The 23,549-nt window shown below is 49.4% G+C and overlaps 1 protein-coding gene across 5 annotated transcripts in view; it reads right to left on the reverse strand.

Annotated features, from left to right (window-relative positions):
* Positions 1 to 2,050: 2,050 nt before the first annotated feature.
* Positions 2,051 to 23,549, reverse strand: part of RPH3AL (rabphilin 3A like (without C2 domains)) — a 37,574-nt gene continuing 16,075 nt past the window's right edge. For all 5 annotated transcript variants that reach the window (XM_014254871.2, XM_014254870.2, XM_088066041.1 and 2 more), the window contains 4 exons: positions 17,042 to 17,222; positions 10,539 to 10,646; positions 9,827 to 10,009; positions 2,051 to 4,392 (listed from right to left, as the gene is read on the reverse strand). In XM_014254871.2, the coding sequence (XP_014110346.1) occupies positions 4,358 to 4,392; positions 9,827 to 10,009; positions 10,539 to 10,646; positions 17,042 to 17,222 (507 nt within the window). In that variant the 3' untranslated portion in view covers positions 2,051 to 4,357. The remainder of the gene's footprint in view (positions 4,393 to 9,826; positions 10,010 to 10,538; positions 10,647 to 17,041; positions 17,223 to 23,549) is intronic.

A 23,549-nucleotide genomic window follows, 5' to 3' on the forward strand; every position in this document is an offset into this window, starting at 1 on the left:
AGAACACCAGTCACCTGCTATCAAAACTGGGGAAATTTGGCAAGTTTCCTCCTTTGCACTTACCACATCAAGGCTGCTCAATGATGCTAATTAAACAGGTACCTCCCAGACACAGCCTGGAAGATTTACATCCCTAATTTGCATTTCTCAGTTTATTTTTCTTTCCTCCAAGGCACCATTTGAATGGCCACGGTGTGATTGCTTGGAGGGGTTTAATTTTGCACGAGTGCCATTTGAAGATGAAGGTCTGTCCCATGGCTGCTCCTCCTGCCCCTGCTCTCCCACCATGGGGCTCAGCTGTTCACTGAGGTTTTCTTGGTTCCTTGGGCTCAGCTTCACCAGTTTAGAAATAAAGAATGCTGGGCTCAGCTGCTCTGGGTGATCCAGCTGCTGTCCCAGGGGCTGGGAATGGATCAGTCTGGGGATTCTTTTGAGGGTGAGTCTCTGAAACACCCAGCAGCAGTGCAGGGCTGTTAGGACCAGTCTCAGAGGTGTGATCTTTCCACCCACCTCCCAAATCCAGTCCCAAAACCCGAGACCAGGGCAGCTCCCACACCCCAAGGGCTGCTCCCATGGAATGGGACAGCACAGCTAGAACAGAAATTTGTATAATTGCAAATAACTAAAAGCAGCCACAGCCCTGTGGTAATTTGTCAGCTCTGAAATCAGAATTCAGTCACACTCAGGGGGGAAGGTGTCTCTGCCAGCACCCCTCTCCTGATAAGGCTCTGATCAGCAGCAAGCCATAAATAATAGATGATAATAAATTATATATAATAAATTGATAGAAACATAATAAATGGGAGAGGGGACACGTGGCATGGTGTTCCTGTCTGCCCTGCCATGGAGTAAAGGCAAGTTCCTCATCTTGTGCCATTCCAGCACCACCTGGACGTGCTGCTAACAGAGGAAAGGGTCAGGAGGACTCTGAAGGAGCAGCTCAGGATGAAGGATTCCCACAGAGTGCTGCCCCATCACCTGCTGAAAGTCTCATTAGGTGAGTGCAGCATCAGCCCACCCAAAAAACTTCCCTGAACTCTGTGTCCATCCCACCCACCTGCAGGAGGAGGTGGGAGAGCCGTCTCTGAGGTGGAGAGGAACAGAGAGAAGGGTGGAAGCAAAGGGAGAGGTTGAAAGCAAAGGGAGAGGTTGAGCTGGTGAGACACCGCTGCTGCCAGCCCTCTCCCCCTGGAGGAAACAACTTCAGGGAGGAACTGCTGCCAAGTTTAATTTCAAAAATGAACTCCAGGGGTTATTTGCCGGTCTGGGTCACTGTCCAAGCACTCCTGCTGACTGCCCAGACTCAGAACCACATTGCCCAAACACCAGCCGCTCGCCCATTTGCTTTGGCTCCGCTCTCGCTGCCCTCCCCTCCCAAAACACAACTGTGAAAACCAAGCAGGGGAGCTCAGCAATCCACAGACAGCGTTCCTGACTCCCAGAGATCCCACAGCCGACTCTCCCAGCTGCTGCCTGTTGTCATGGCAAGCGGAGAGAGGAAGCAACAACAGGAGAGCCGCTCAGTCCTTGACACACTCCATCCTTGGAACGATGGCAGCTCCCCAGCAGAACAATCCCAACAGCAATTACCGAGGCACTTTTAGAACGGGGGGGGAAAAGCAAGAACAGATTAAAAAGCTATTTGAAACCTTGAGGCTGAGTGCTGAGGGAACAGGAGCAGCCAGGGCTGTGAGAGCTCTGCAAACAATGAGGAGACACAGAGACACTCCTGTGTGGGCCAAGTTTAATGGACCCCGATTGTCAGAGAGCCTCGGGAGGCTGTGGGGACTGCACTTGACAAAAGGACAATTGGTGCTGCTTTGTGAGTCGTGGTTGCAGTGTGGAAAACCTTCACGGAGGGGCTGAGGCTGTGCCCCTGCCAGCACGAGGCACAGAGGAGGGGACAAGACAAAAGGTGACTTTCAAGTGCAGGATTCAATTAAACTCCAGCCACATGAATCACAATTCCACTGGCTGCCTTATTGTCTTGCCTTGCTGGAGGATTTGGAGAGTATCTACAAAAAAAAACCTTTTTACTCATGTCCAGAAGTTGTTACTGAGCAAAAGCTTTATTGTTTCCAGTAGTGAAACACCACATAAAAGTTGTGAGGGGTGGAGATGAGAACAAGAAAATAATAAACACAAATGACCAGAGCAAACTGAGCACATTCACTGAGCCCTTCTGAGCCAGCTCAAAAGACAGGTACAGGTTTTACAATATTCCAACAACCAAAGAGTAAAACCAAGAGAATCACCACAAAGGGAAAAATGGTCTTCAAAACAAAACAGTGCACAGAGCTGCAGATATTCCTTATTCAGCTGTGCCTGTATCACATTGTCCAGGAGATCCTTCCCTCAATCTGAGTCTTTCCACAGCTGATTGAACAATTCTGGTTTGAACTCAGGTGGAATTAGCCCATGGAGTTAAAATATAGAGGTAAGAAAGAAAAGTTTCCATTCTCAATGAGCAATGTCAGATTTATCTCTGAGAGTGTTTTATTAAAGCTGGCCTCAGTTAAAAATGAAGCTGGTGCCTCTCAGTGGCACAGCAAGGATTCCCAGGCTCCTGTGCACCCCACAGTGTGGGACTGAGGACACGACTGACCTGCCTGCACTGCCCAGGAGAGCAGCACAAGGGACTCAGGGAGAGTTAGAAATGACACCCCCCATTTTCAAAGCCCTTTCCAACACAGTGTAGAGCTGGTGATGAGAAACTAACAGGTTTAAAGAAAACAGAGTCAGTTCCTAAAAGTCTTTTTCCTTCTCCTTCTGCTGTAGAATTAACTTTGGCTGGCAGGCCAGGCTGTCTGAGGTGCTGCAGTAACGAGCATGACAAACCTCACTTGGACTGTCAAAAGCTCCAAGGCAAAGCAGAACTCTTTTTGGTGCCTAAACACTCTGGAAATTGAAGACCCTACAGCTCTCAGAAGCAGCAGCTCTGAAACCACACCAGTATTTCAGCAAAAGCTGACAGCTGGAGTTACTTTTTCAGATGCAGCTGATAGTTTTGGCCTTGCCCATTCCAGAGATGCAGCCTAGTGGCCAGGTTAACAACACATAAAATAAAAATCACATAAAATATCCCTCAGCAGAGAACAACCAACACCGACGGTGCGGGCCCCGTGTCCTGTGATTTCTTTTTCTGCCACCTCAGGGAGCCCACAGGGCCCAAAGGTTTTGTTTTCATTTGTAAAAGGGCAGGAACAGATCACAGAGGAAGTGTTGGAAGCATTTCACCAGTAACCTGCCACAGCACATTAACTGGGAAAGCAGTAAGGGAATGGTCCTCTGCCGGGCCATGTTCATTTAAAAAGCAAGTCAGGGATTGATTTCCGATCTTCTGCCAGAGTGTTCCAGCACCCAATCTCATTTATCTTCATACTGCAGCCATTTGTAAGAACACACACTACATGCACAGAAAGTGCCCAGTGCAAAGGAAAACAGAACAAAAGAGTAATAACTGAGGGGAAAGGCTGACATTAATGGGCACAAATTGCCTTCAACGCCATGATTTCAGAGGGAACTTTTTGGAATCCTTTGTTTCTTCATAATAGACAGGTCAGCTTCAGAGCATTTAATAAAATCCACAGTCTCCTACCAGCCCAGTGTGGATTTTGTTCAGGTCTTCAAAGATCTAATTGCTCTAGAGATGTGAGGTAATTTGATTTTTCTCATCTGTCAGGCGTTAGGAGGGAAATGGTCCATCCTGGAGGATAAGCAGGACCAGAGCACAGAGTTTTCAACAGCCTGACTCATGATGACACCACCACAGTCAACCAGATGCTCAAGACTTCCAGGAAAAAGGCAAAAGAAAGGCCCTTGCTCATGTAAGGTGTGCACGTGGGAGGGCAATCTGCAGAGCTTTACAAGATAAAGTAATTTAAAAGCTTTTATCCAATTTGGGTACCCACAGGCAGCCAGCTGGGCTGGGGGTGTGCTCCCCCCAGGAGCTGCAGCAAACACAGATCTCCCCTGACCCCTCACAGGAGCCAGTGCACAGCCAAGAGGAGAGAAAAAATCACAGCAAACTCCTTGGAGCGTTTCTTTGGCCTGAGCAGAGAGAGGGAAGGGGAGAACAACTTCACCAGCTGGCTCCTGATGCCCCACCAAGCTCACTCCAGCCAGAAGGAAACACCAGGAGCACCTTCCCCGTGGGAGCCACGTGCCAGCCACAGCCCCAGGCTGTGCTGGGCTTCACAGAGGACAGGCAGCTGCTGTCCCAGGTGTCACCGTGTTGCCAGTGCCCGAGGAAGAGCCGGCATCACAAAGTCACCACCGGCAGCAGCTCCTGTCTGGAGTGAAATCTAAGGAATGGGAGTGCTGGATCCAGGAGAAAGCAGCTTCCTCTTCCCCTCCATCAGAGCCGTGTTCTGGTGTGGACTCGTCGTTTGCCTTCAAAATAAACAAAGGAGCAAAGTTTTGTTTGGAAAGCAGGGAAGGGGACAGGCTCCACAAAGTTATTTTACGTTGCTTTTGCGTGCTCAGTGCCATTTTAAGAGCTTCCTAAAAATAATAAAGAGAACATCCATGCATCATTAGTCCAGCAGTCAGGGCCCATTAGACTTGATTAAAGGAAGAAAAGACAGGGGAAGGAAATGTGGAAAGAAGGAGAAATGAGTTGTGCTGCTAGAACTGGTCCCTCAGTACCTGCCCCCCAGGTCAGTGAGGAAGCCAAAGCTCAGCTCTGAGGGGTGACAGAGCAGATCTGCCATGAGATCTCTCTCCCTGGGGATGGGCACAGGACAGCTCTGCTCTGCTCCAGGTTTGGTCTCCTGCTGGCTGAACAAACCTGAGCTGATCCCTTCGGCCCCCCTGGCCAAAGTCAGGCTCTGCTGGGACACACTGCTCCTCCTCTTGGAGGAAGGACAGGGAATCACAGCGTGAGCTGCTCAAGGCACGAGGAGTCCCGAGGCAAATTCCTCCCAGCAGCTGCTGCCTGACATCCCTGTTAAAAGATAACCTCCCCAGCCATAAAACCTCTCCATGTGTTTACAAAGGCTCCAAAATCCAGGCTTTTCACTTCTATCTTACTGACTTCCCCTGCTCTTTCTTTCCTGCTTTGTTTGCAGAGATGACATCAACTCCTGCCCTTGGTGCTTTGTGCAAAATGCTGAATGGAAAGCTGGGAGTGTGAGGAGTGAATGCATTGCAGAGGGCAGAGAATAAGTCTGAGGAGGTGGGGACAGGAGGCCAGACAGGCTCTTTGATCAAAGACCAGAGCACAGACCTCTGCAATGGGAAAGAAGGCACAAAAATAGGAGTTTCATCCTCAGCAGCAGACTTGTTTCCTGATATATTGAGTGAAAGAGCCGAGAGAATGAATCTTTGTCATCCCTCTATTTTGAAGGAAGAAGCCTTCAATTTAAAACTCCATAAAGAATTACAGGAATAGTGAAAGTAATTTATTTTTTAGTTACTCGAGCCTTTATTCACTTAACTTCAAGGCAGGCTTGAAAGAGCTGAAAATGTTTTGCTTCTACCACTCGAGGATGAAAATATTTTAATTCCCTCAAACATGGAAGGGGGCACAGGCTTCTCCAGAGGTTCATATTTACAAAAGCATTGTATCTGGAATGCAAACCTTGAATCATTTCCTAACGCTGCCACTACCCAAAGCTATGTTTTATTTATAAGTACAGCAGGACCACTCGGTGCTCTGTGGATATGAGGAGGCAGAGACAGCTCAAAGCTCCTCAGCCATGAAGGCACAATTCAGTTTTTTCACTTTGGGGAAGACAGACAACTTACCCTCTTTGGCAGCAGGAAAACTCAATCCCAGCAAGCTCTGAGCAAAAGGGGATAAAAAGCAGTGCCCAAAATTTGATGAGGCAGCCAGTGAAGGAAGCAGAGGCTTGGATGGGAGAGGCTGGGTGTGGGTGAGGGTCTTTCCTTCATATCTGATCCCTCTGTCCTTCCCAAACTGTGCCCTAAATGCAGGCAGAGGGAGGAAGAGCAGGGATTTTCCACCTCTTCTATCCTGCTGCAAAACCAGCCCTGGAAATCCACACTGGCTCACACAAACAAGGGACAAGTCTGAAAACATTCAAGCAACTTTCTCACCAAGCACAGGAAAACAAAAGTCAACTCCCCAAAGACTGCCATGAAGCAAGTCATTAAAGAAATTACTACCACATTTGGAGCCTAATTACTGTTAGGACAATTTTTTTTTTTTTCCTTCCAATGTGGAATGGAGTAGTCAGACCCACTGAAGCAAAATGTTACCTCCTCATCGTCCCTGAGGGAGCAAAGCAGACATCTGAGAAGCAGAATGGAAGGGAAAATAGAAGTTAATGCTTTAACTTCAAAGATGCCCAGAGAATTTCCTGCCATGGAAATAATGCTGAATGGCTCTGCCTGGCTCATGTATTAACAGTTTGAATATTTATGAGCAAAAGTGGATGCCTACCCCAGCCAGGGAGGCACTGAGCCCACAGAGACACCACCTCATTTCTAAACCCAGTCAGTTCCTGAAAGACAGGGCATAAATCTCCCCAGATGAAGAGAGCTGGAAGCAACATTCCCTGTCCATCTCCCTCAGTTCTGCTCAGCCTCTCCCAGCACAAAGCAGCTAAAAGGAGGTACCCAGGAGATGCAGGAGAAGGCTTCAGGCTGGGCCTGGTGACATCTGGGGATCTGTCCAGCAGGTCTCACTCTGGAATTGCAAAGCAGGACATTTCTAACCCCCCTCACCAGGCAGTGCCATCCTCTCTCAGCTCCCAGCCCTGTTTAACGTGGCTCTGTTTAAGTGCCAGCTGCTGCACCAGCCTTTAAGTATTAATGATTTAGACAACACATTGGCAGCCAGGCAGAGATGGGGAGGCTGTGAATTGCACTCACTCTCACGGCTGGCTCTCAAACCTGACTCCAGCAGCAATCAGAGCTTTCTCCAGCCCCACAGCCCATGCCAGGCTCGCTCACCACTCCCCAGCAGCAAGCTGCTCATGGAACAGGACTCACCCATTCCTGGGACAAGGCCCTCAGAAGATGCTGAGAACCTGGCAGCCATCAATGCAGAACCTGCTGCTGATCTGAGGGGAGATGACTTTTCCTTAATTTACCCCCTGCAGCAGTCCCAAGCTCGGATTTGTTATTGCCATTAAAAGCTCTCCCTGGGCTAATGAAAACCACTGTAAGATATTGATTATTTCTTTGTTTCATTCTGTTTAATATTCCCCTTAATAAAAACGTCATAATCAATACAAGTGAGGATTTTGCTCTTTTTTAAGGCATCTCTCAGCATCAGCTGTGCAGCCAGAACAAGGTGAGTCACCTGCCCTAGCTGGGAGTAAGTAAGAGGGAAAAGGAAGATTGTGCTTCTTCCATATGTGCAAATTTAATTTTCTTTAGGATAAAACATTCTTCAGGAAAATGAGTGTGTGACCTTCCTCTTGAAAGTTATCATGTCAGAGCAGGCACCTCCAGGAGCTGGAGCTTCAGAAGCAGAAGGAACACCAGCCCCTCAGAAAAAGGTGCTTTTGAAAGGCTTTGAGAGCAGGTGGTAAAAAAAAAATAATTAAAAAATAATAAAATTGGCAGCCTCTCAACTCAGCATTCTTCTGAAACTTTGGCTCATGGGCTGAGGTTGCCTAAATCCCAACACAGCTCTGACAATGAGTCATTTTATGACAAACTCCAGGCTTCATTATCTGCCTCAGCAAACCCCAGCCGGAGCTGGAGCAGCGCACTGGAAACCTCCAACCTCTCCTTAATAGCTCCTCGTTTTCCCTTGGCCACCACCCTGCTGCTGGCTTGGCCTTTGGGCTGAAAGAGCTGTGAAAGGCTGGGAGAGCAGCTGATTTTGCAGCAGCACTCCCCAGTTCCCTGTTCTGGAGGTGGCCTGGGATTTCAGGATGCCGGAGCGCTCTTGCAAAGCCGGAGTTGGAGCAGAGGTGAGAAAAAGAAGCGCAAAGAAAGTCACCGGTGGAACAACACCTGAGGTGATAATATGAAGCAAAAATTGCTCCTGACATGGTGTTCTAAAGGTGCAGAGCCTTGCAGAGGAACCACAGAAAATCATCTTTTAGCAGCCCCATTCTGCAGCTGAGGATCAGCAATGGAAATGAGGAAGGATCCTCGTCCCTTGCTCTGCTTTTGGGGCAGGGCAGAGCTCAGGGGCTGTCCCACAGGCAGGGAGAGGCTGGGAAAAGTTCTGCCAGCCCTGACATCCAGCACCCATCACCTCCATCACTCTTTAAATACATCAACAGCAAGAGCAGCCTCTGTTTGTTGGCAGAGAGGCACCCAAAGTACTGAAGTGCTCACTGCTGATCTCCTGCCTCCCTCCTCTGGATTTGGGAGGCCACAAAGCCCCTGTACCAGGGCTCTTGTCTGAACCAAGCAGCCCCTTCTGCAGGAACACTGAGAAATAAATGACCTCAGACATAATAAAGATCTTTACAGAAACTCCCTAGGCAGCCAACCTGGCTTAACCTTTTCCTTAGCAGGATCCTCTCTACATCTCAGGGCCAGCTTTAACTAGGCTCAGGAGACTGCCAGAGTTTTCCTTTTTTTTAAATATCTGTCATTTTAGCTCTCCTCCACCTACATGGGGAGATCCCACTGGAAAGGTTTGACCCCTTGTGCCAAGCTTTGCATATGGAGTTTTTAGCAGGAAAATGTGTTTTGTTTTTTTTTTCCTTTTCCTTTTTTTTGCCTCTGAAATAGTGTTTGCAGTGTCATGGCCAGGCAGCAGTTTGGCTCAAAGAGCAGGCAGAGAAGCTCCAAAATGCTGAGTACAAACACATTGTCCAGGAGTGGATCCATCCATCAGAGGCAGCACCCAAAGGGTCACCTGCTATCCACCAACACCCATTCCAATCCCACAGGACAACCTGCAGCTCTTCTCCACATGCAGCACAGCCAGCCCACAACAGGAATTCAGCCTCTCTAATTCCACACACAACTGGAGCTTAAAATAAACCACCCAGTCCAGGGCAGGCTCTAAGCCAGGGGGAGAAAGGAAGAAGAGCAGAAGAATCACTTGTTTATTTTACCTGGTGAAAAACTAAAAGAAAACTGCAAGTCTCTGAAAGCTGGGGAAGGAGGGAAGAGCAGAGGAACAATTTTGTGCTGCCTGTTCCTAGCAGGAACAGTGGGGAGGGCGACCACGACTCCATGTGGAACTGAAGAATGAACCTGCTCTCTCTAATCCAATTTATGCCTCAACATGCCCAGCACCAAGCAGGCTCAGGAACAACAGGAGAGGCAGTTCAGAGGGCAGGAATGCTCAGGAGGGAGCAGTGCTGGATGATAACTTGAGGGGTTAGTGACTAAATTAGTGGGAACTGCAGAGAGAACACATTTGCATCTCTTTCAGCTGCTTCAGGTGTGATAGCAGCCTCTGCTTTCCCAGTCACTTCATGGTTCTGAGGTTTCTGAGGGGGGAAAAGTGTCTTTCTTCTGCACTGCAGAGTTCTGGGAAGAGCCATGCTTCGGCTTTAAGAGCCACCTTACTTCAGGAAAAATGTTAGTCGCATAAAGCTGCTGGGCTGCTTTACTTCAGGAGAAGCTCAGCGTGTTCTGCTGGCTCTGCAGGACATAGAGGAGCTCCAGAGCTCTGCAGGGCCACAGCCCCAGGCTCTGAGTGCTCCTGGCCGTGGGTGCAGGCAGCTCCCACCCCAGACGATTACTCATGTTGCAGAAAAGGTTTTGCATTCAGGGAAGAAGGTGTGACACCGTCACAGCATCTGCCAATACGAAAAAGAAGCGTGGGGGGAAAGAGATCCCAGGGCCACAGCTCTGTGTGCCCCAGGGAAAGCTGTGCTTCCAGGGAATTCAGCCCCAAAAAGCAGGAATGGAGGTACAGGGATGTGCCTGTAGAGCTTACCAGGGGTGCTGGTGCCGGCGTCGCTGTCGCGCCTGTCCCAGGCTTGGTCACTGTGGCCGCTCTCCGTGGGGCTGAGCTCGGCCCCCTGCTCACTGCCCAGGCTGCTGGGGCTCCCCGACACTGGGGGGGACTGGGGGACCCCCAGGGCTCTGCTCATGGCCTGGCTGGGTCCCCTCGTGGGCGCTGCAGGGACAGAACAGAGATGCTGCTGTAGACACAGAGCTGGATCCTAAAGGAGCAGGAACGTCCCAGCTCCAGCCAGGAACCCTCAGGTCACCCCTGGTTCTTGTGCTCTGCTCCCAGAAAACACCAGTGATTCCAGTGCTGCAAAGCCAGGAGTGAGGAGCTGGCAGGGATGAGCTGCCAGGAGCAGCTCCCAGCTGCAAGGGCAGAGCCTGGAATGCTGCAGACCATGGGATGACCCAGGGAGAAATCCCAGCGAGGTTATTATTGATTATTTCTTTGTTTCATTCTGTTTAATATTCCCCTTCCTTAATAAAAGCGTCATAATCACCACAAGTGAGGATTTTGCTCTTTTTTAAGGCATCTCTCAGCATCAGCAGCCAGAACAAGGTGATTCACCTGCCCCAGCTGGGAGCCTCACCTGGCACAGCCACAGCCAAGAAGGGAGGAGAGCAGCCGAGCCAAGAGCCAAACATTCAAGCACTTGACACTTCCCACCCTCCAGCCACAAGGAACTGCAGCTCCTCACCCATTCCTGCTTGGAGCTTTCTCTCTTGAGAGCCTTTTGACCCCACAGGGATGGGTTTGTCATCCAGGCTGGAGGAGCTGAGCTCCGAGTCGCTGTCGCTGGAAACCACTGCAGGAGAGATCAGGGGGAGGAGAGGAGAGACACAGTTATTCACAATGTTCATAACACTTCCCAAAGAGGTGCCAGATGGATCCAAATAAAACAGGAACAAATGCTGACTCGCTGCTCACGTTCCCCCTCTCCAGAGGAGACCCTACCTGCAGTTCCCCCGCAGCTGTTCTCTCTTCCTCTCCTCTTGATTTTGCTTTTTGCAGGTGATTTATAACTGCACTGCACAAACTCCAGCCGTGCCAGCACCTGCAGCAGGTGCAGACACCACCACTGCTCCTCTCCTGTTATAAATCCATATTGTGGTATTTGCTTTCACAAGTATTAAGATGAATGCTATGTGTTATATGCTTTTGCTGTGTCTTTTTCTTCTTCTCCTGCTAAGCAAGTTTTAGGCATAGGTCAAGAAGAGTTTGGATGTTTTCCTGTCAGTGCAAAGCCAGATAACCTCCAGGAAACAGATGATGGGGCCCAGGCTGCTGTCAACACTGACTGCCTGCAGAAGGAGGAACCCCAGCCCAAATAAAAATGTGATAAAGAGAAATAAAATCTCTTTCATGCTCTAAAAAGGCGGATTCAGGGCGTAGCCATGCAAAATACTTCTTGAAAAAATATGAATATGCATTAAAACCCCACAGCAGAATGGGATAAAAGGAGTGTTCCAAAGACACCAGGTGTGTTCCTGATATCCTTGTTTCCCTCCAAGATGCATTTCAAGTGTGGCAGGGCCTCCAGGATCTAAGAGGAGAACACCAGACAAATCCTGAGCAGATCAAATCATCCCCCTCAGCAAACTGTGTTACCCCTGCATCTCCACAGCTCCAAAGGCAAGGGTCACTCCTTTTCCTCAAGGAGACTGTTCTCCTGTTCCAAAGCTTTTTTTAATCTGTGGTTTTCTTTCCCCTGAATCCTGGCTCTCTTCCTGCTGCTTTCCACTCCCCATATTTTCCAAAAGAGCTGAAGGAGTCTCATTTTGCCAGACACAGCTTCCCAAACTGGCAGGTTCTTTCCACTTTTCCATGCAATTATGCAAACACCTCTCCTGCTTATACTGGTGTAAAAGATAACTTGACTGCCAGCTGCTCTGGGGAAAATGAGAAAGGTGTTTTTCCCAATTCCTGGGTTTTTGTGATGGTTTGATCTCAGAACAGAAATGGTGGGGCTGACGAAGGAAGGTAATGAGAAAAAAATCTGTCTTTTGTTTGAGGGATTGCACCAAGAGCACTTCTCCATGTGAGCAGGCAGGTTCCAGCTCTCCTGGCAGCTCAGCAGCCACTTCAAACAGCAGGTCACAACTGGTAAAAAGTACAAAATCGGCCCATGAGGGATGTAAAGTAGATAACACTGCAACCTACAGCCTCTCCTGCAGGAAGAGGAAGCCCTGATGATTATTTTTTTAGATCCATCAGGACATCTCTAGAAGCTCACATCCCTGTGAGAAGTGATTTTCTCTGAACAAACCACGCTGCCCCCACGCCGTGTTACTCACAGTGCCCAGCCCCAGAGAGGGACGTGGTGACAACCACGGGGTAACACAGAGCTGTCACTTCACCTCTCTGTGTCAGCCCAAACCCTTCAGCACTCCCCAGGGCAGGAGCTTGGGAATCCTTCCACTTGCACAGAGCAGGAGCTGTCAAATATTCCTGCCAAGCACCACTGCAGGCACTCCTGTATTCAAGGCAGCAATCTGTACTACACAAAATATTTCATTTAAAAAAGGGAGAAGTGAATACCTAAAGTAATGCTAACATCCCTGCAGATATTAAAGTTGGCTGCCAGTGTTATTGCAAGGCATTATTGAAGTTGCCCTGGCAGGCAGCTCCTCACACACACCCTGCACAGCCTTTCCCTGCAGGGAAAGGGGCTGGGGAAAGGAAAAAGGCCCCTTTACAAGCTGGGGAGCTGCAGTGCTGGCTAAGAGTCCTCAAAGCAAAAGTCTGTCTAAAATACATCTTCATTACTACCCCACAACTCCCTGGGAGAGGTGGGGACTTGTACATAAACACTGTTAAAAACAATCCATACACACCAGAGTTGGTTTTTTTTTCCTATACTGTCCAAATCTCAGGTGTAAGATTCATTCTGACCATCTTATTGCTCAATTCTCTCAGAAAATGAAGCCCTGTTCCACTTGGTCATCATCTGGTTTTTTTTTTGGTTTGTTCTTTGTGCTCTCCTGGATTCATAAAATCCATTGCTTTGGAACAGCTCCTTCCTCCACAAATCCTCTGAAAATGCTGGGAGCCAGGATTTATTTGGAGAAGGCCCCAGTGAATCAGTGGAGGTGACTTTAGCTGCCTGTCCTCCTGCCATTCAGCAGCTCAGAGAGAACCAGCACAAGAGAGGGGAAAATATTAATGACTCGAAGGCACTCGCACCACAGGACCAGCCCTGTCTGCTCTCATTTCCTCTGCTGCCAATGAGAGTGTATTTTACTCACTGCACCAAAGTCTCCCTTTCAGGTAATCCTTCATCCAAAGCTCCCAGACCTTTCCAGAGCCCAGAAGTATTAAATCTGGTGTTCCAGCAGTTGCTGATATATCAGTAAGAGTCGTTGGGCAGCTGTTCTTCCAGAGAATGGAACAGATTTATCCCTATCTCCAGCTGACTGGAAAAAAAAAAGCTCATAAAATAAAATCTGCCGAGATAAAACCTGCTAGAAAAGCAGTATTTCCCCAGGGAATGGGTCACTCACTGAGAGCCTGGAGCCCTGCAGCTGCTGGCAGAGCCCAGGGTCCCTCCACACGAGGTTCAACCCCAAGCCAGAGGCATCAGAGATCCACAGGGAATGGTGAAACACAACTGGCTGCACTTATCCCCAGAGGCAAATCAGGACGTGAGGAGGCTGTGCTGAGGCCAAGGGGAAGGAGCACTTGGCTGGGGCTGGGATCTGTTATTAAATGTGTGTTTCTGGCACAGGAAGAGCCATCCGAGCTCCCTGGCGCTGCCAGCGCAGGGCAGGGCCCAGCCTGGCACACACAGAGCTTGGCACATCCTGCAGCTGTCAAAAACACAGCAAAAGCACGTGGGAATCACAGCTCCAACACAACCCAAGGATGAGCACAATCCCTGAGCAGGGCTGCCCTGCAGCACCCAGATTTTTGGCAAACACGGGGAGCAGGGGGTGGAACAGCTCCTGGTCAATGCAGGTGGGAAAGGGAGAGAAAATGAGGATTATTCCAGCCCAGGGTCCCACTGAGGGCAGCTCCTGTGCCAGATCACACCCAGGGGTGCTCCAAGAAGGAAGAGGTGACTGGACCCAACCCTTGTCCTTTTCAGGAGCAGCACAAGTTGCAGCTTTGTCACTGCAAAGCTGGCGAGTTTGATGTCCCCTTTGGTGGCCTGCAGACTTCTTGACCTTCCCCAGCACATCCCCCTCTGCCCCATCCCTCAGGGATTTGGCCTCCAGCTCACAGACACAGGACAAACCCACTGCATCCCCCTGCCCAGCTGCTGCTCCCGTGCCTCTGGCACATCCCACTGCTTGGCAACACGGATGGAACAGGAAAATCCCCCAGATTTTCCCCCAGGAAAATCCCCCCCCGAGCACAGCAGCAGGCAGCCCTCCTGCCAAACAGTGCAGCAGCTCAGGGATCACACTTCTATTTTCCACCCAGCTGTTTTCCACGTTTTTCCTGCAGAACTCAGAGCTTGGAAGTGGGAAAGCCCTGCTGCTCTTGCTCCCACCCCCTGACCCAGTGCAGAATCCCACACACATTCCAGCACATGGAGCAGAGCTGCTGCCCAGCAAAAGAAATATTGCTGCTATTCTCCTCCTGACAATACATTTGTGCCTTAACTAATAGCAGGGTTCCCATGGCAACTGCTTGTTTATAATAGAAAAACTAAAGGCACCAGCAAATCCCAGTGTCAGCGAGCACAGGAGAAATACCGAGAGTGCAAAAATAAAACTTCTGTCTGGTGGGGCTGGCTTTTCTTCCTTGAGGCACATTCCCACCCTCCCTTGGCCCTGCTGCCTTCCACCCTCCTGCAGTGGGAGCAAATGCCCAGGTTCTGACACTGATCCTCTGCTTTTGAGGGGGAAAAAGGGAAATTCAAGGTTTGTCCCATCTCAGCTCCTGGTGTGGAGGATGCACAGGGACTGTGCTGGCCACACCTGACTTGAATCCCCAAAGAGCTCAGAGATGGCTCCTTCAGCATGTTATAGATACATATTATATTGTTGGCTTTTTGCAAAAATTAAAATGAATGTTATATGTATAAGGTCAGAAATCTTTGTTATATTAATATAGGTCCTTCTATTTCTGTTATTGATGAAACTTAGAAATAGTGGTATAATATACAAATATGTTGAGCTATGGTATAGTGTTAGAACAAAAACTACTTTTGTTTGTATAACCCAAAGACTGAAAAAGATGGTTAGAGACCCCCCTCCATTCTTGGATTATCTTGTCCAGATGAGGACAGCAGTGACCAGAGCTCTGGGGGAGGAATTTATTGCATTTCTGTTATCAGAGAATGTGAAACTCAGTGAGGCCAAGAAGATTGATTTATTGGGAAGGGGGCAAGGAAAAAACTAAACAGAGGGGCATCAAAAATCCTAAGAAGAATGTCTGAATATGCATGAGAATTTATGGATATGTAGTAGGGTTCTGTTTTTAAGGGACAATCCTTTGTTAGCAAGGTGTGCTCTCTTGGCTGAATGCAGACACCCGGCTGTATCTGTATACTTTATTTTTATCTCCTAATTGTCTTTTTATTAAACTTTTAAATTCTATAAAAAAATATGTGAACCTGGTTCTTTCACAAGCACATCAGAGCCGAGCAGAGGGGCTGGAGAGGGCTGGAAAAGCCCATGGAGAGCAGCCTGTCAGAGGCAGGCATGTTCAGTGCCAGAGCTCATTCCCAGGAACATCCTGCCAAACCAGCACCGGCGCTCTGCTCGGAGCTGCAAGGACGTGTCTGCGTGAGGATGTACAAGGTGTGAGCTGACAAATGGTACCAGCCAGGCAGGGGGAACCAGGCTGCCTTGGAGAGCTCAGCCCAGCTCCAGCTGCAGATTCACAGTGGCAATATCATCTCCACAGGGGAAGAAGCCTGCCCTGCACACGGCAGAGCTGGGGGAAGACAAACAGCACTGGCACCTTCAAAAGAGGTAAAAGGAGGGGGGAGATGCACAAGCTCCCAGCTCCAGAGATGAATTACAGCCCTCAGTGCCCACTGAAAGCTGTCCAGAGGACAGGCAGCCTCACAGAGAAGGGCAACAGGGAAAGAAAGCACCGGAAAATAAACCCATAAATTCATATTACCCAACCCATAAAACAGCAGCCTGACAAACATCAGAGGGCAGGGACAAAGGCAGCTCACCACCCACATCAAAGCTTACCAAAGGTCACTTTGCTGTCCTCCCCCTGCTCCTTTGATGCTCCTGCCTGTATTTATGGGGAAGCCTTCTCTAAAAAAGAGAACTAGAACTCAGCTGAAAAGCTGAACTAAGCAGCAGGCCAGGTCTGGCCTCAACAGCTCCAACTCTTAATGTTTTCTCTATCATGTGAACAAAAAACAACCTCATCAATCAGTCCCTCTGCTAAGACAACTCCTTCCAAGCATCTCCTGGAGGGAAACACAACCATCTATTGTTGATCTAATTTGTCTTTAATTACGAAAGTTAGAGTAGGGCTGGGAGTGCTTTCTTAGCTGGGCCCTGAAGAGAAGGTTTGTAAACCCAAGTCTCCTGAGGTTTCTTTATTAAAAGATGATTTCCCCCTGCACATCTGCTAAGTGGAAGAGTGCATGCAACTGGTTCATTCCAGAGGTCTTCTCCAGCTGAGGGGATCTAACAGCAAAAACCAGAAGGGGAGAGGCGAGACAGTTCTGCTAACCCACACAGAGGGAAAGGAAATCCAAGCAGACTGGCAGTAGCTCTGATTCTGCAGCCTTTGCATGCTGGCAGAGAACTTTCTAACTCAGCTCACAGTGACATGAGAGCAGCAGAAGTAAGGAGCAATAGCCCCAAAGAGGGAGGGAGTGAGACCAGCCTTGGGCCAGCCTTGGCTGCACAGCGATGTCCACCAGTGGCACAATCCCTGGAGTCCAGCAGGAACAGCTCTTCAGGCTGTGACTGCAGGCAAGTGTCTGCTCCATGCTCATCCCAGAAAAACAGTGGGGGTGAGGTCTGCAAGCAATGGAGGAAAGCAGGGACTGAAGGATGGGCAGTCCAGGAGGACTGGGACTAATCTGGGCCACCAATGTGCACTGAAATATCAGTGAATCCTCACAAAACCACCATAAACCTCCAACCTCCGCGTGAGGAACACACCACACCTTGCGGGGTAACACCTCTAACAGAGAACTTCCCCTGATTGTAGGGATCCTGCCAGCAATGGGAGAAGCCAGGTCCTTCTCCCACCTGGTTCCTGGGTGGGACAACCAACCTCTTCCCCTGGCCCAGGTGAAGGAGCGGCTGCTCCCGACGCTCTCTGGCTCCGGCACGGCCGCCTCGCCCTGCCAGGGCTGGGTCTGCAGCTCCAGGGGCTTGCTGCTGCTGCTGCTCTTCAAAGGCATGATGTACTTCGGCAGCCCTTTGTAGAACCACGCTCCAGACCTCTTCCAGACCTGCCAGAGACACAGCCAGGACACCTTCAGCTGGGTTTTTACAGCAAGAGAGCACAGCCGCTGCAAAATGAGCTCCCCACCAAGCTCGGCCCAGCCGCTCCCTCCCATCCCAAATTCCTCCCGAGTTCTTGTCAGCTCAGATTCATCTCTGTCCTCCTTCCACAACTAAAAAATCCCAGCTGTGAAGAAGCAGCAGGTACAGATTGAAGGAGGAGCAGAAGCTGATGGCAGAAGTGCTGCCTCAGTGCTCATCTCACAGAGCAATTCAGGCCAAGCCAGATCGTGTAACGAGCTTGAAAACCCCAGAACAAGAACGCTCAAATAACCAGAACCTGCAGCAGGAAATGGACCTCGAGCACTAAACTGTAATATCTACTGTAAGAACAGCCTCTCCTCTCCAATTTAGCTTTAATGCAGCTTATGATGAAGGCACTCTATTAAGTATATTTAATATAAAGCCTGCTGTAAGCCAGGGGAAGGGAGAGGGGTGGCAGCTCAGACAAGGAGAAATGGCCTCTTACAAACCTAATTCTTGTGTGCCTTCCAGCAGCCTGATAATGAGCTAAAGACACAGGGCAAAAATAAGTTAATATAGTAAAAATATAATTTGTTATTTCTTGTGCTTCTGCTCAGAGTGAAGGAGACCATCAGTGTTTCCACTCCAAGTTCCCAAAGCATTTTTCACACAGTTTCATCATGATGGCAGTGGGTGCAGATGCAGATATCCCTAATTGCAGTAATACATTTGCAATTTGCCTTTAGAGCTTAATCAAAGCAGAGGGCAGCAACAACCCCTGACATTCAGGAGCTGCTCTCCAAAAGCAGGACACCAGCAGCACCATTGCACTGATGGTTCCCAGCCCAAAGCCACCAACAGAGAGAGCTCAGATCTCTGTGTCTGAGGTCCTGAAAGCCAAGTGCAGGTGATCTGAATTCAGAGGGGGACCTGGTAATGTGGTTTTTTTTAAACAAAAGAGCACTCAGCAGAAGAAAGCAGAGCACTGCTGTGACCCAGCACATGTGCAAGGGGGAGGCTCGTGCATGGCAGCAGGATCAGCAAAGCAGGAGGTGAGAGCATCCTACAGCTCCACAATGTGCACCACCCAGCAGGAGGCTGAGTCTGCCACCCAGGCAATAAAGCTGGGAAGCCAATTTCCCAAGACAGCAAGTTGTTCTTCTGCAGAGGGGGTTTTGGCAGGCAGGACATCTCAGCAGCTCCTTCTCCGCTGTGCCAGGAGCCAGAGTGACCCAGGCAGCCAAGGCACAGGCTGACACAGCTCCTTCTGTCCCTTCTGCTGGCACGTGGGGACTGCACAGCAGTGGGCACAGCACGTCAAACAGCACATGGCAGTGCAGCACAGGGACCCTGCAGGAACAGGCTCTGCTCTCTGAGAACTGGGACCAGATTTTTGAAATGCAGCAGATTTTTGAAGTGTGGGACAGACATCTCTGCACGGAGCTCAGCCCCTCTGCAGCTCAGGCACACATGGCCCATGCAGGAGCTGCAGGCTGGCCAAGCCCAGGTCTCCCTGAGGAAGGCTGGAGGTTTTGGGAGCAGCTGCACCCACAGGGATCAGCAGGAGAACAGGGAGAGGGCTGGAAACTGCCCATCCCTGACACACACTGGGGTTCTGGTGCACACACACCTTCCCTGGATAAACTGCTGGGGAGGAAACAGCCCTCTGGTACAGCCACTCTCTGAACAGACCTTGCAACATCTGTAATTTAATTTGAAGCACTGGAGAGACCTATTATCTTCAGGCGAGCTCCAATTTAGACACACCATAAAACCAATCAGACACAGCATGGATGGCTGGAACAAAGGCTGGGCACCCCCAGGTTTCTCACTACCCCAAAGCAAGTCGTTACAGAAAGAGTTAATGACATAACACACCCAGCTCTGATGTGGTAATACTAATATAAAACAGATTCTCTGCATATATATTCCCTTTAAATTGGTGCTTCTAATAGAGTTTGGTCCTATTATGGCAGCAGTGAAATTGTTTTGAAAACAGCTCTAAAATAGCTGCAGCAAGATGCTCTCCCCTGGATGGATTCAGTCCCTCTGCCCCTCCAGGTCTGCAGCACAGCCCATCCCAAAGGACCATGGATCACATCCTGCTCTGGGGCAGTTGGAGCATCCTTGGACCAAAACTGGTCGATGTTGCTGACTGCTATTGATGGCATTTGATTGATGGCCACAGTGGCCTGACAGCAAAGCTTTTGCTTGATTTTAAATTAATACATCTGTAGCAGAGCCTGGAGAATGAGATTCCTGTTTATTAGCAGCAGTTTACAGGAAGGGGGGACATTACTCCCACCAGTTCACATTAAGGTGAAATTTGTTCCCCACGGCAGTCTGAGCTTGGGTAGGAGCTGGAATGTCACCAGGGAGAGGGACAGCCGTGGCCATGACAGATAAATGCCTTTTCTAACCCTGCTAATATTCCCATTAAAGTTGCATCAAGCCATCATTGCAGCTATGGAGTGACACATGCAGAAGCAGATGGGGATTTTATCGAGCCTGGAAATGGGACCTAACAGAGAATCACTGGGCCCTGGTGAGACTCACGCTGCTGCTCAAACTTCACTGAGTGTACAAGTGCTAAAACAAGCTCCTGAACGGGAAAACATGAGGCCTTGCTGATAAAGATGTGGATCACAACTGAGGGAAGCATAACAAAGACTCCCAGCCTCCCCAGGGTCCTCCTCACCAAACATCCCTTAAACAGAGATGCTCAGGAAAGATCTTTGCTGCAAAGCCACATTTTGCTCTGCCACCTCCTGCTTGTGCCACTGTTCCCATCCCTCAGCCCTTTCCTTCAGAGTAATCTGGGCTTGGTGAGAAGAAAACCACCCCTTTTAGCTTCCCGTGCTGACACCAGCAATACCAAAAGGTAAAGCAGCTCCCTGTAGGCTACAGCAAAGAAAAAGACACCTGCAGATGCAGCCACCCTGGGAGGACCTCGCTGGCATCCCTTGCTTGCAGCACATTCCCACACAGCCACTTTGTCCCAGCTCTGCAGCCCTGGCACCCCGCAAACGCCGCTGGCAGCGCGGAGAGAGCGAGCGCTCCTCACCCTCGTTATTTGCATTCATCTGCCTTTCCATAACACAGAGATTTCCAATTACATTATTTACAGCAATCTGTTGTCAACTCCCACATTCGGCACTTGAGGATGAAGGAAATTAAAAGGCAGTGAAATTACCATTCGGAGCTTTGTTTCCGGAATAGCAAAATCCCTCTCCCCCCTGACCCCGACGTTTCTCAAGCTGCGGTGGCTGCCAGCCTTCAACTATTTATCATCCCCCTTTCAATCAGCCCTCTTTTTTTTTCCACCCATGGCTCTATTCTAGAGGACACTATTTTGAGTCTAACTACTCGCTGCCACCCCCAAAGTAATATGGCAGAGGCTATTGATGAGTTCTTTCAATTGCAAACAGGTGCACATCACTCCGATTCAATCCAGAGTCACTCAAAATAAACACCCCTCTCCATCCCTGGGGTGTTTTGCCAGGAAATCGTCATGCCAGGCAGGAATAACCCCAAGTTGTGTTGCTTTACAGTGTTCCAAGTGGTAGGAGTGGATATGTGAAAAGGGAAGCACCGGGGGCAAAAGGGGAGGAGACGACCCCACTCTTCCAGCGCAAAAATCTTTGTGTGGTTTATTGTGATAAACTGAGAAATGCAGCCAGCCTTGAAAATGCTGTGTAATGAAGGAGAAGGAATGAAAAGGAAAGTGAAACAGAGGGGGAAAATTAAAACTTTTAACAGGTCCCTGGTAGCTGACACTCTCTTTCATATTTGAGGGAGTTTAAAAAAAAAAACAACTGTCTCTCCCCACCCCAGGGAAACTGCTTTCATTATCCCTACAATTCTGGATGTGTCAATTCAAATGTAAATGTGCACAAATGCTTCCAAGAGGATTTTAATTACAATGATAGCATCGCTAATTATGGATATATATATATATAAAAAACATATATAAAGGGGAAATTCAGGAAGGTGCTCTGCAGAATCTGGTGCTATCAGTCAAAATGAGGCTGTGCAGAGACCTAAAGGGCTGGGCAGGGATTTGACAAAACCCAGCAGGTCCCTTTTCCCCTTCAGGTGAGGAGGTGACAGGCAGGTTTTGGCCAGGCACAGCTAACTCAGCATGGGCACTGCTGCTCGAACTGGCCTGGCAGCAGGGAGTCGTTCCAGCTGTGTTTTTAGCCACCAGCTCTGCTGCCAGGCAGGTTCTGCTGCTCTGACAGCTGCTGCAACCAGCCCTTGGCACTGCAGGAGCTGCTCCCTTTCTGCCCCAGAACCTCTTTCCCCAGGGAGTTTCTCTGCAAACCCAGAGGCAGCGCTGGCTGCAGTCAGGGGTCAGCATCCCTGAGCTCCCCACGGGATCCACGCAGGAGCAGGACTGAGCCAGGGGCATCAGCCCTCCTCACTGTCTGTACAAAGGTGAAGCAAGATCAAAGCCAAGAAAGGCACAAGGAGCGGGGAAGGAGGGAAGGAGGGAGGGAGATTCTTTCCCTCAAAAGCGAATGTGAGCGTGGCTGAATTTGCTTCTGTCCTTGCTTGCAGGAACACTAAACCACAATCCACATCATCCTCAGTTCCACTGCCATGCAAACACATCATTGCAAAGGAAAACACCCACGGAATCCTGGAAGAACAAAGGAGGCTTTTCCACAGCTCCCTCTGGAAACAGCTGGGACAAATGCCTCTGGAGTGCTGCAGGTGAGCTCTGTTTTATTTCAGGATTCACTGGGGGTGCCTGTGGGTCCCTGGGGGTGTTCCCTTTGCCAGCAGGAACATCCAGGCTCTGCCAGCACACACAGACCCTCACCCTGCACATCCCCTGCTGCCGAGCACGCCGCTGCGTTTGGGATGCCTGGGATGCAGGCAGGATCCTGGGAAACAGCAGGCAGAGCCCATTCATCGCCTCCACTCTCCAGAAATAAGCCGGTGTCAGAGCAACTCGTTCCTCATCGCTATGCAGCACAGCCTCCCAGAGCAGGTTTTCAAGGAAACAGCAAGCAGCAGAGTGGCTGAGGCTGGGATTCCCAGAGGGATCTGCGGGCACCAAGCACTCGACTCCGGCTGGAGAACCCGTGTAAGGCACAGCTTGTTGCTTTGGTGTTTGTTTTGACCCAGGCTGGCTGATTATTTAATCACAACCTAGACCAGCACCAAAAGGGGGAGATGGGTACCACGTGCCACTGAACCTATGCTGGCTGAATTCCAGCCTTGGAGGGATAAATAATAACATGGGGAAGGGAGGGATGGAAGCAGGAGCACAATGCCACACGCTGCAGATGTTAGCTGGTGCATGGCAATGCCCAACCTCACCATCCCGAGGTCCTGGTGGGGCCACGTTTATTCTGATTTGCCTCAACTTCCTTGCCCTGGCTGACATGCCCTGCTAATTCTCAGTTCCCAAATCCCCCAAAAATAAAGGCAGGGCATGTGGGAAGACAGAGGGGATGTATGATTTAATGTCTGTGAGCCCACACTGTGACCTTTCCAACCTTCTCCTGATCAGGGCACCCGCAGCAGCATAAATAAGAAAGGAGACAGATTTGAACCCACCTCAAAGGGAATTGAAAAATAAAGCAGAAGTTAAGGATTGAGAGGCAAGCTGAGGCTATAATTTAGTCTAAGAAGGAAAGGTCCATCCATTTCCATCAGGGATGCACTCTGGCTGTATCTCAGGATTCACAGAGTGAGTGCTGATAGTTATCATACCCTCACCCTCTGGCCACACATAACACCTGCTGGACACATTAATATTCTCTGTCCAGTGACCAGGTTATTTATTATTTTTTAAGAAATAGGAAAAAAACCCACAGTGGTACAGAGATATTGAAAAACCCCTAACAGAATAAAAGAAATAAAGGAAATTTTAGTCCCTGCATTTCCCCGCAGAGCAGAGAATATCTGCACCTGCCTCGCTCTCTATTTTGGGATCTCTATCTGGAATTCAAAACATCTGGATGATTCAGTGTATCAAATTGTTATCAAAATCCAGGGAGCTGGAATGCTCTGATAATGCACTGCTGCTGATAATTTAAAGACCAACAGCATCCCTCATTTTACCTGAACATGGACTTTGTGGGTGCTCCCACACAAAAAAATCCCTCCAATGTAAAACCTAAGCAATGCAAAGTTTACACAACTAATTAAAAAAGAAATAAATAAATCAGCACCTCCAACACCTGCACAAGCACTCTCATTGCACTTCAAAAATTGATTTAGCAGAGCACCCAGGTTACACAGTTGGGTGCTCTGGTCAGAAATAGCTGGACTGGATTGATGCTCAAGCCAAAGCCCAA

This window comes from Pseudopodoces humilis, chromosome 23 (assembly GCF_049639895.1).
Source record: "Pseudopodoces humilis isolate 2021_Gansu_Grassland_sample_001 chromosome 23, ASM4963989v1, whole genome shotgun sequence".
Lineage (NCBI taxonomy): Eukaryota > Metazoa > Chordata > Aves > Passeriformes > Paridae > Pseudopodoces > Pseudopodoces humilis.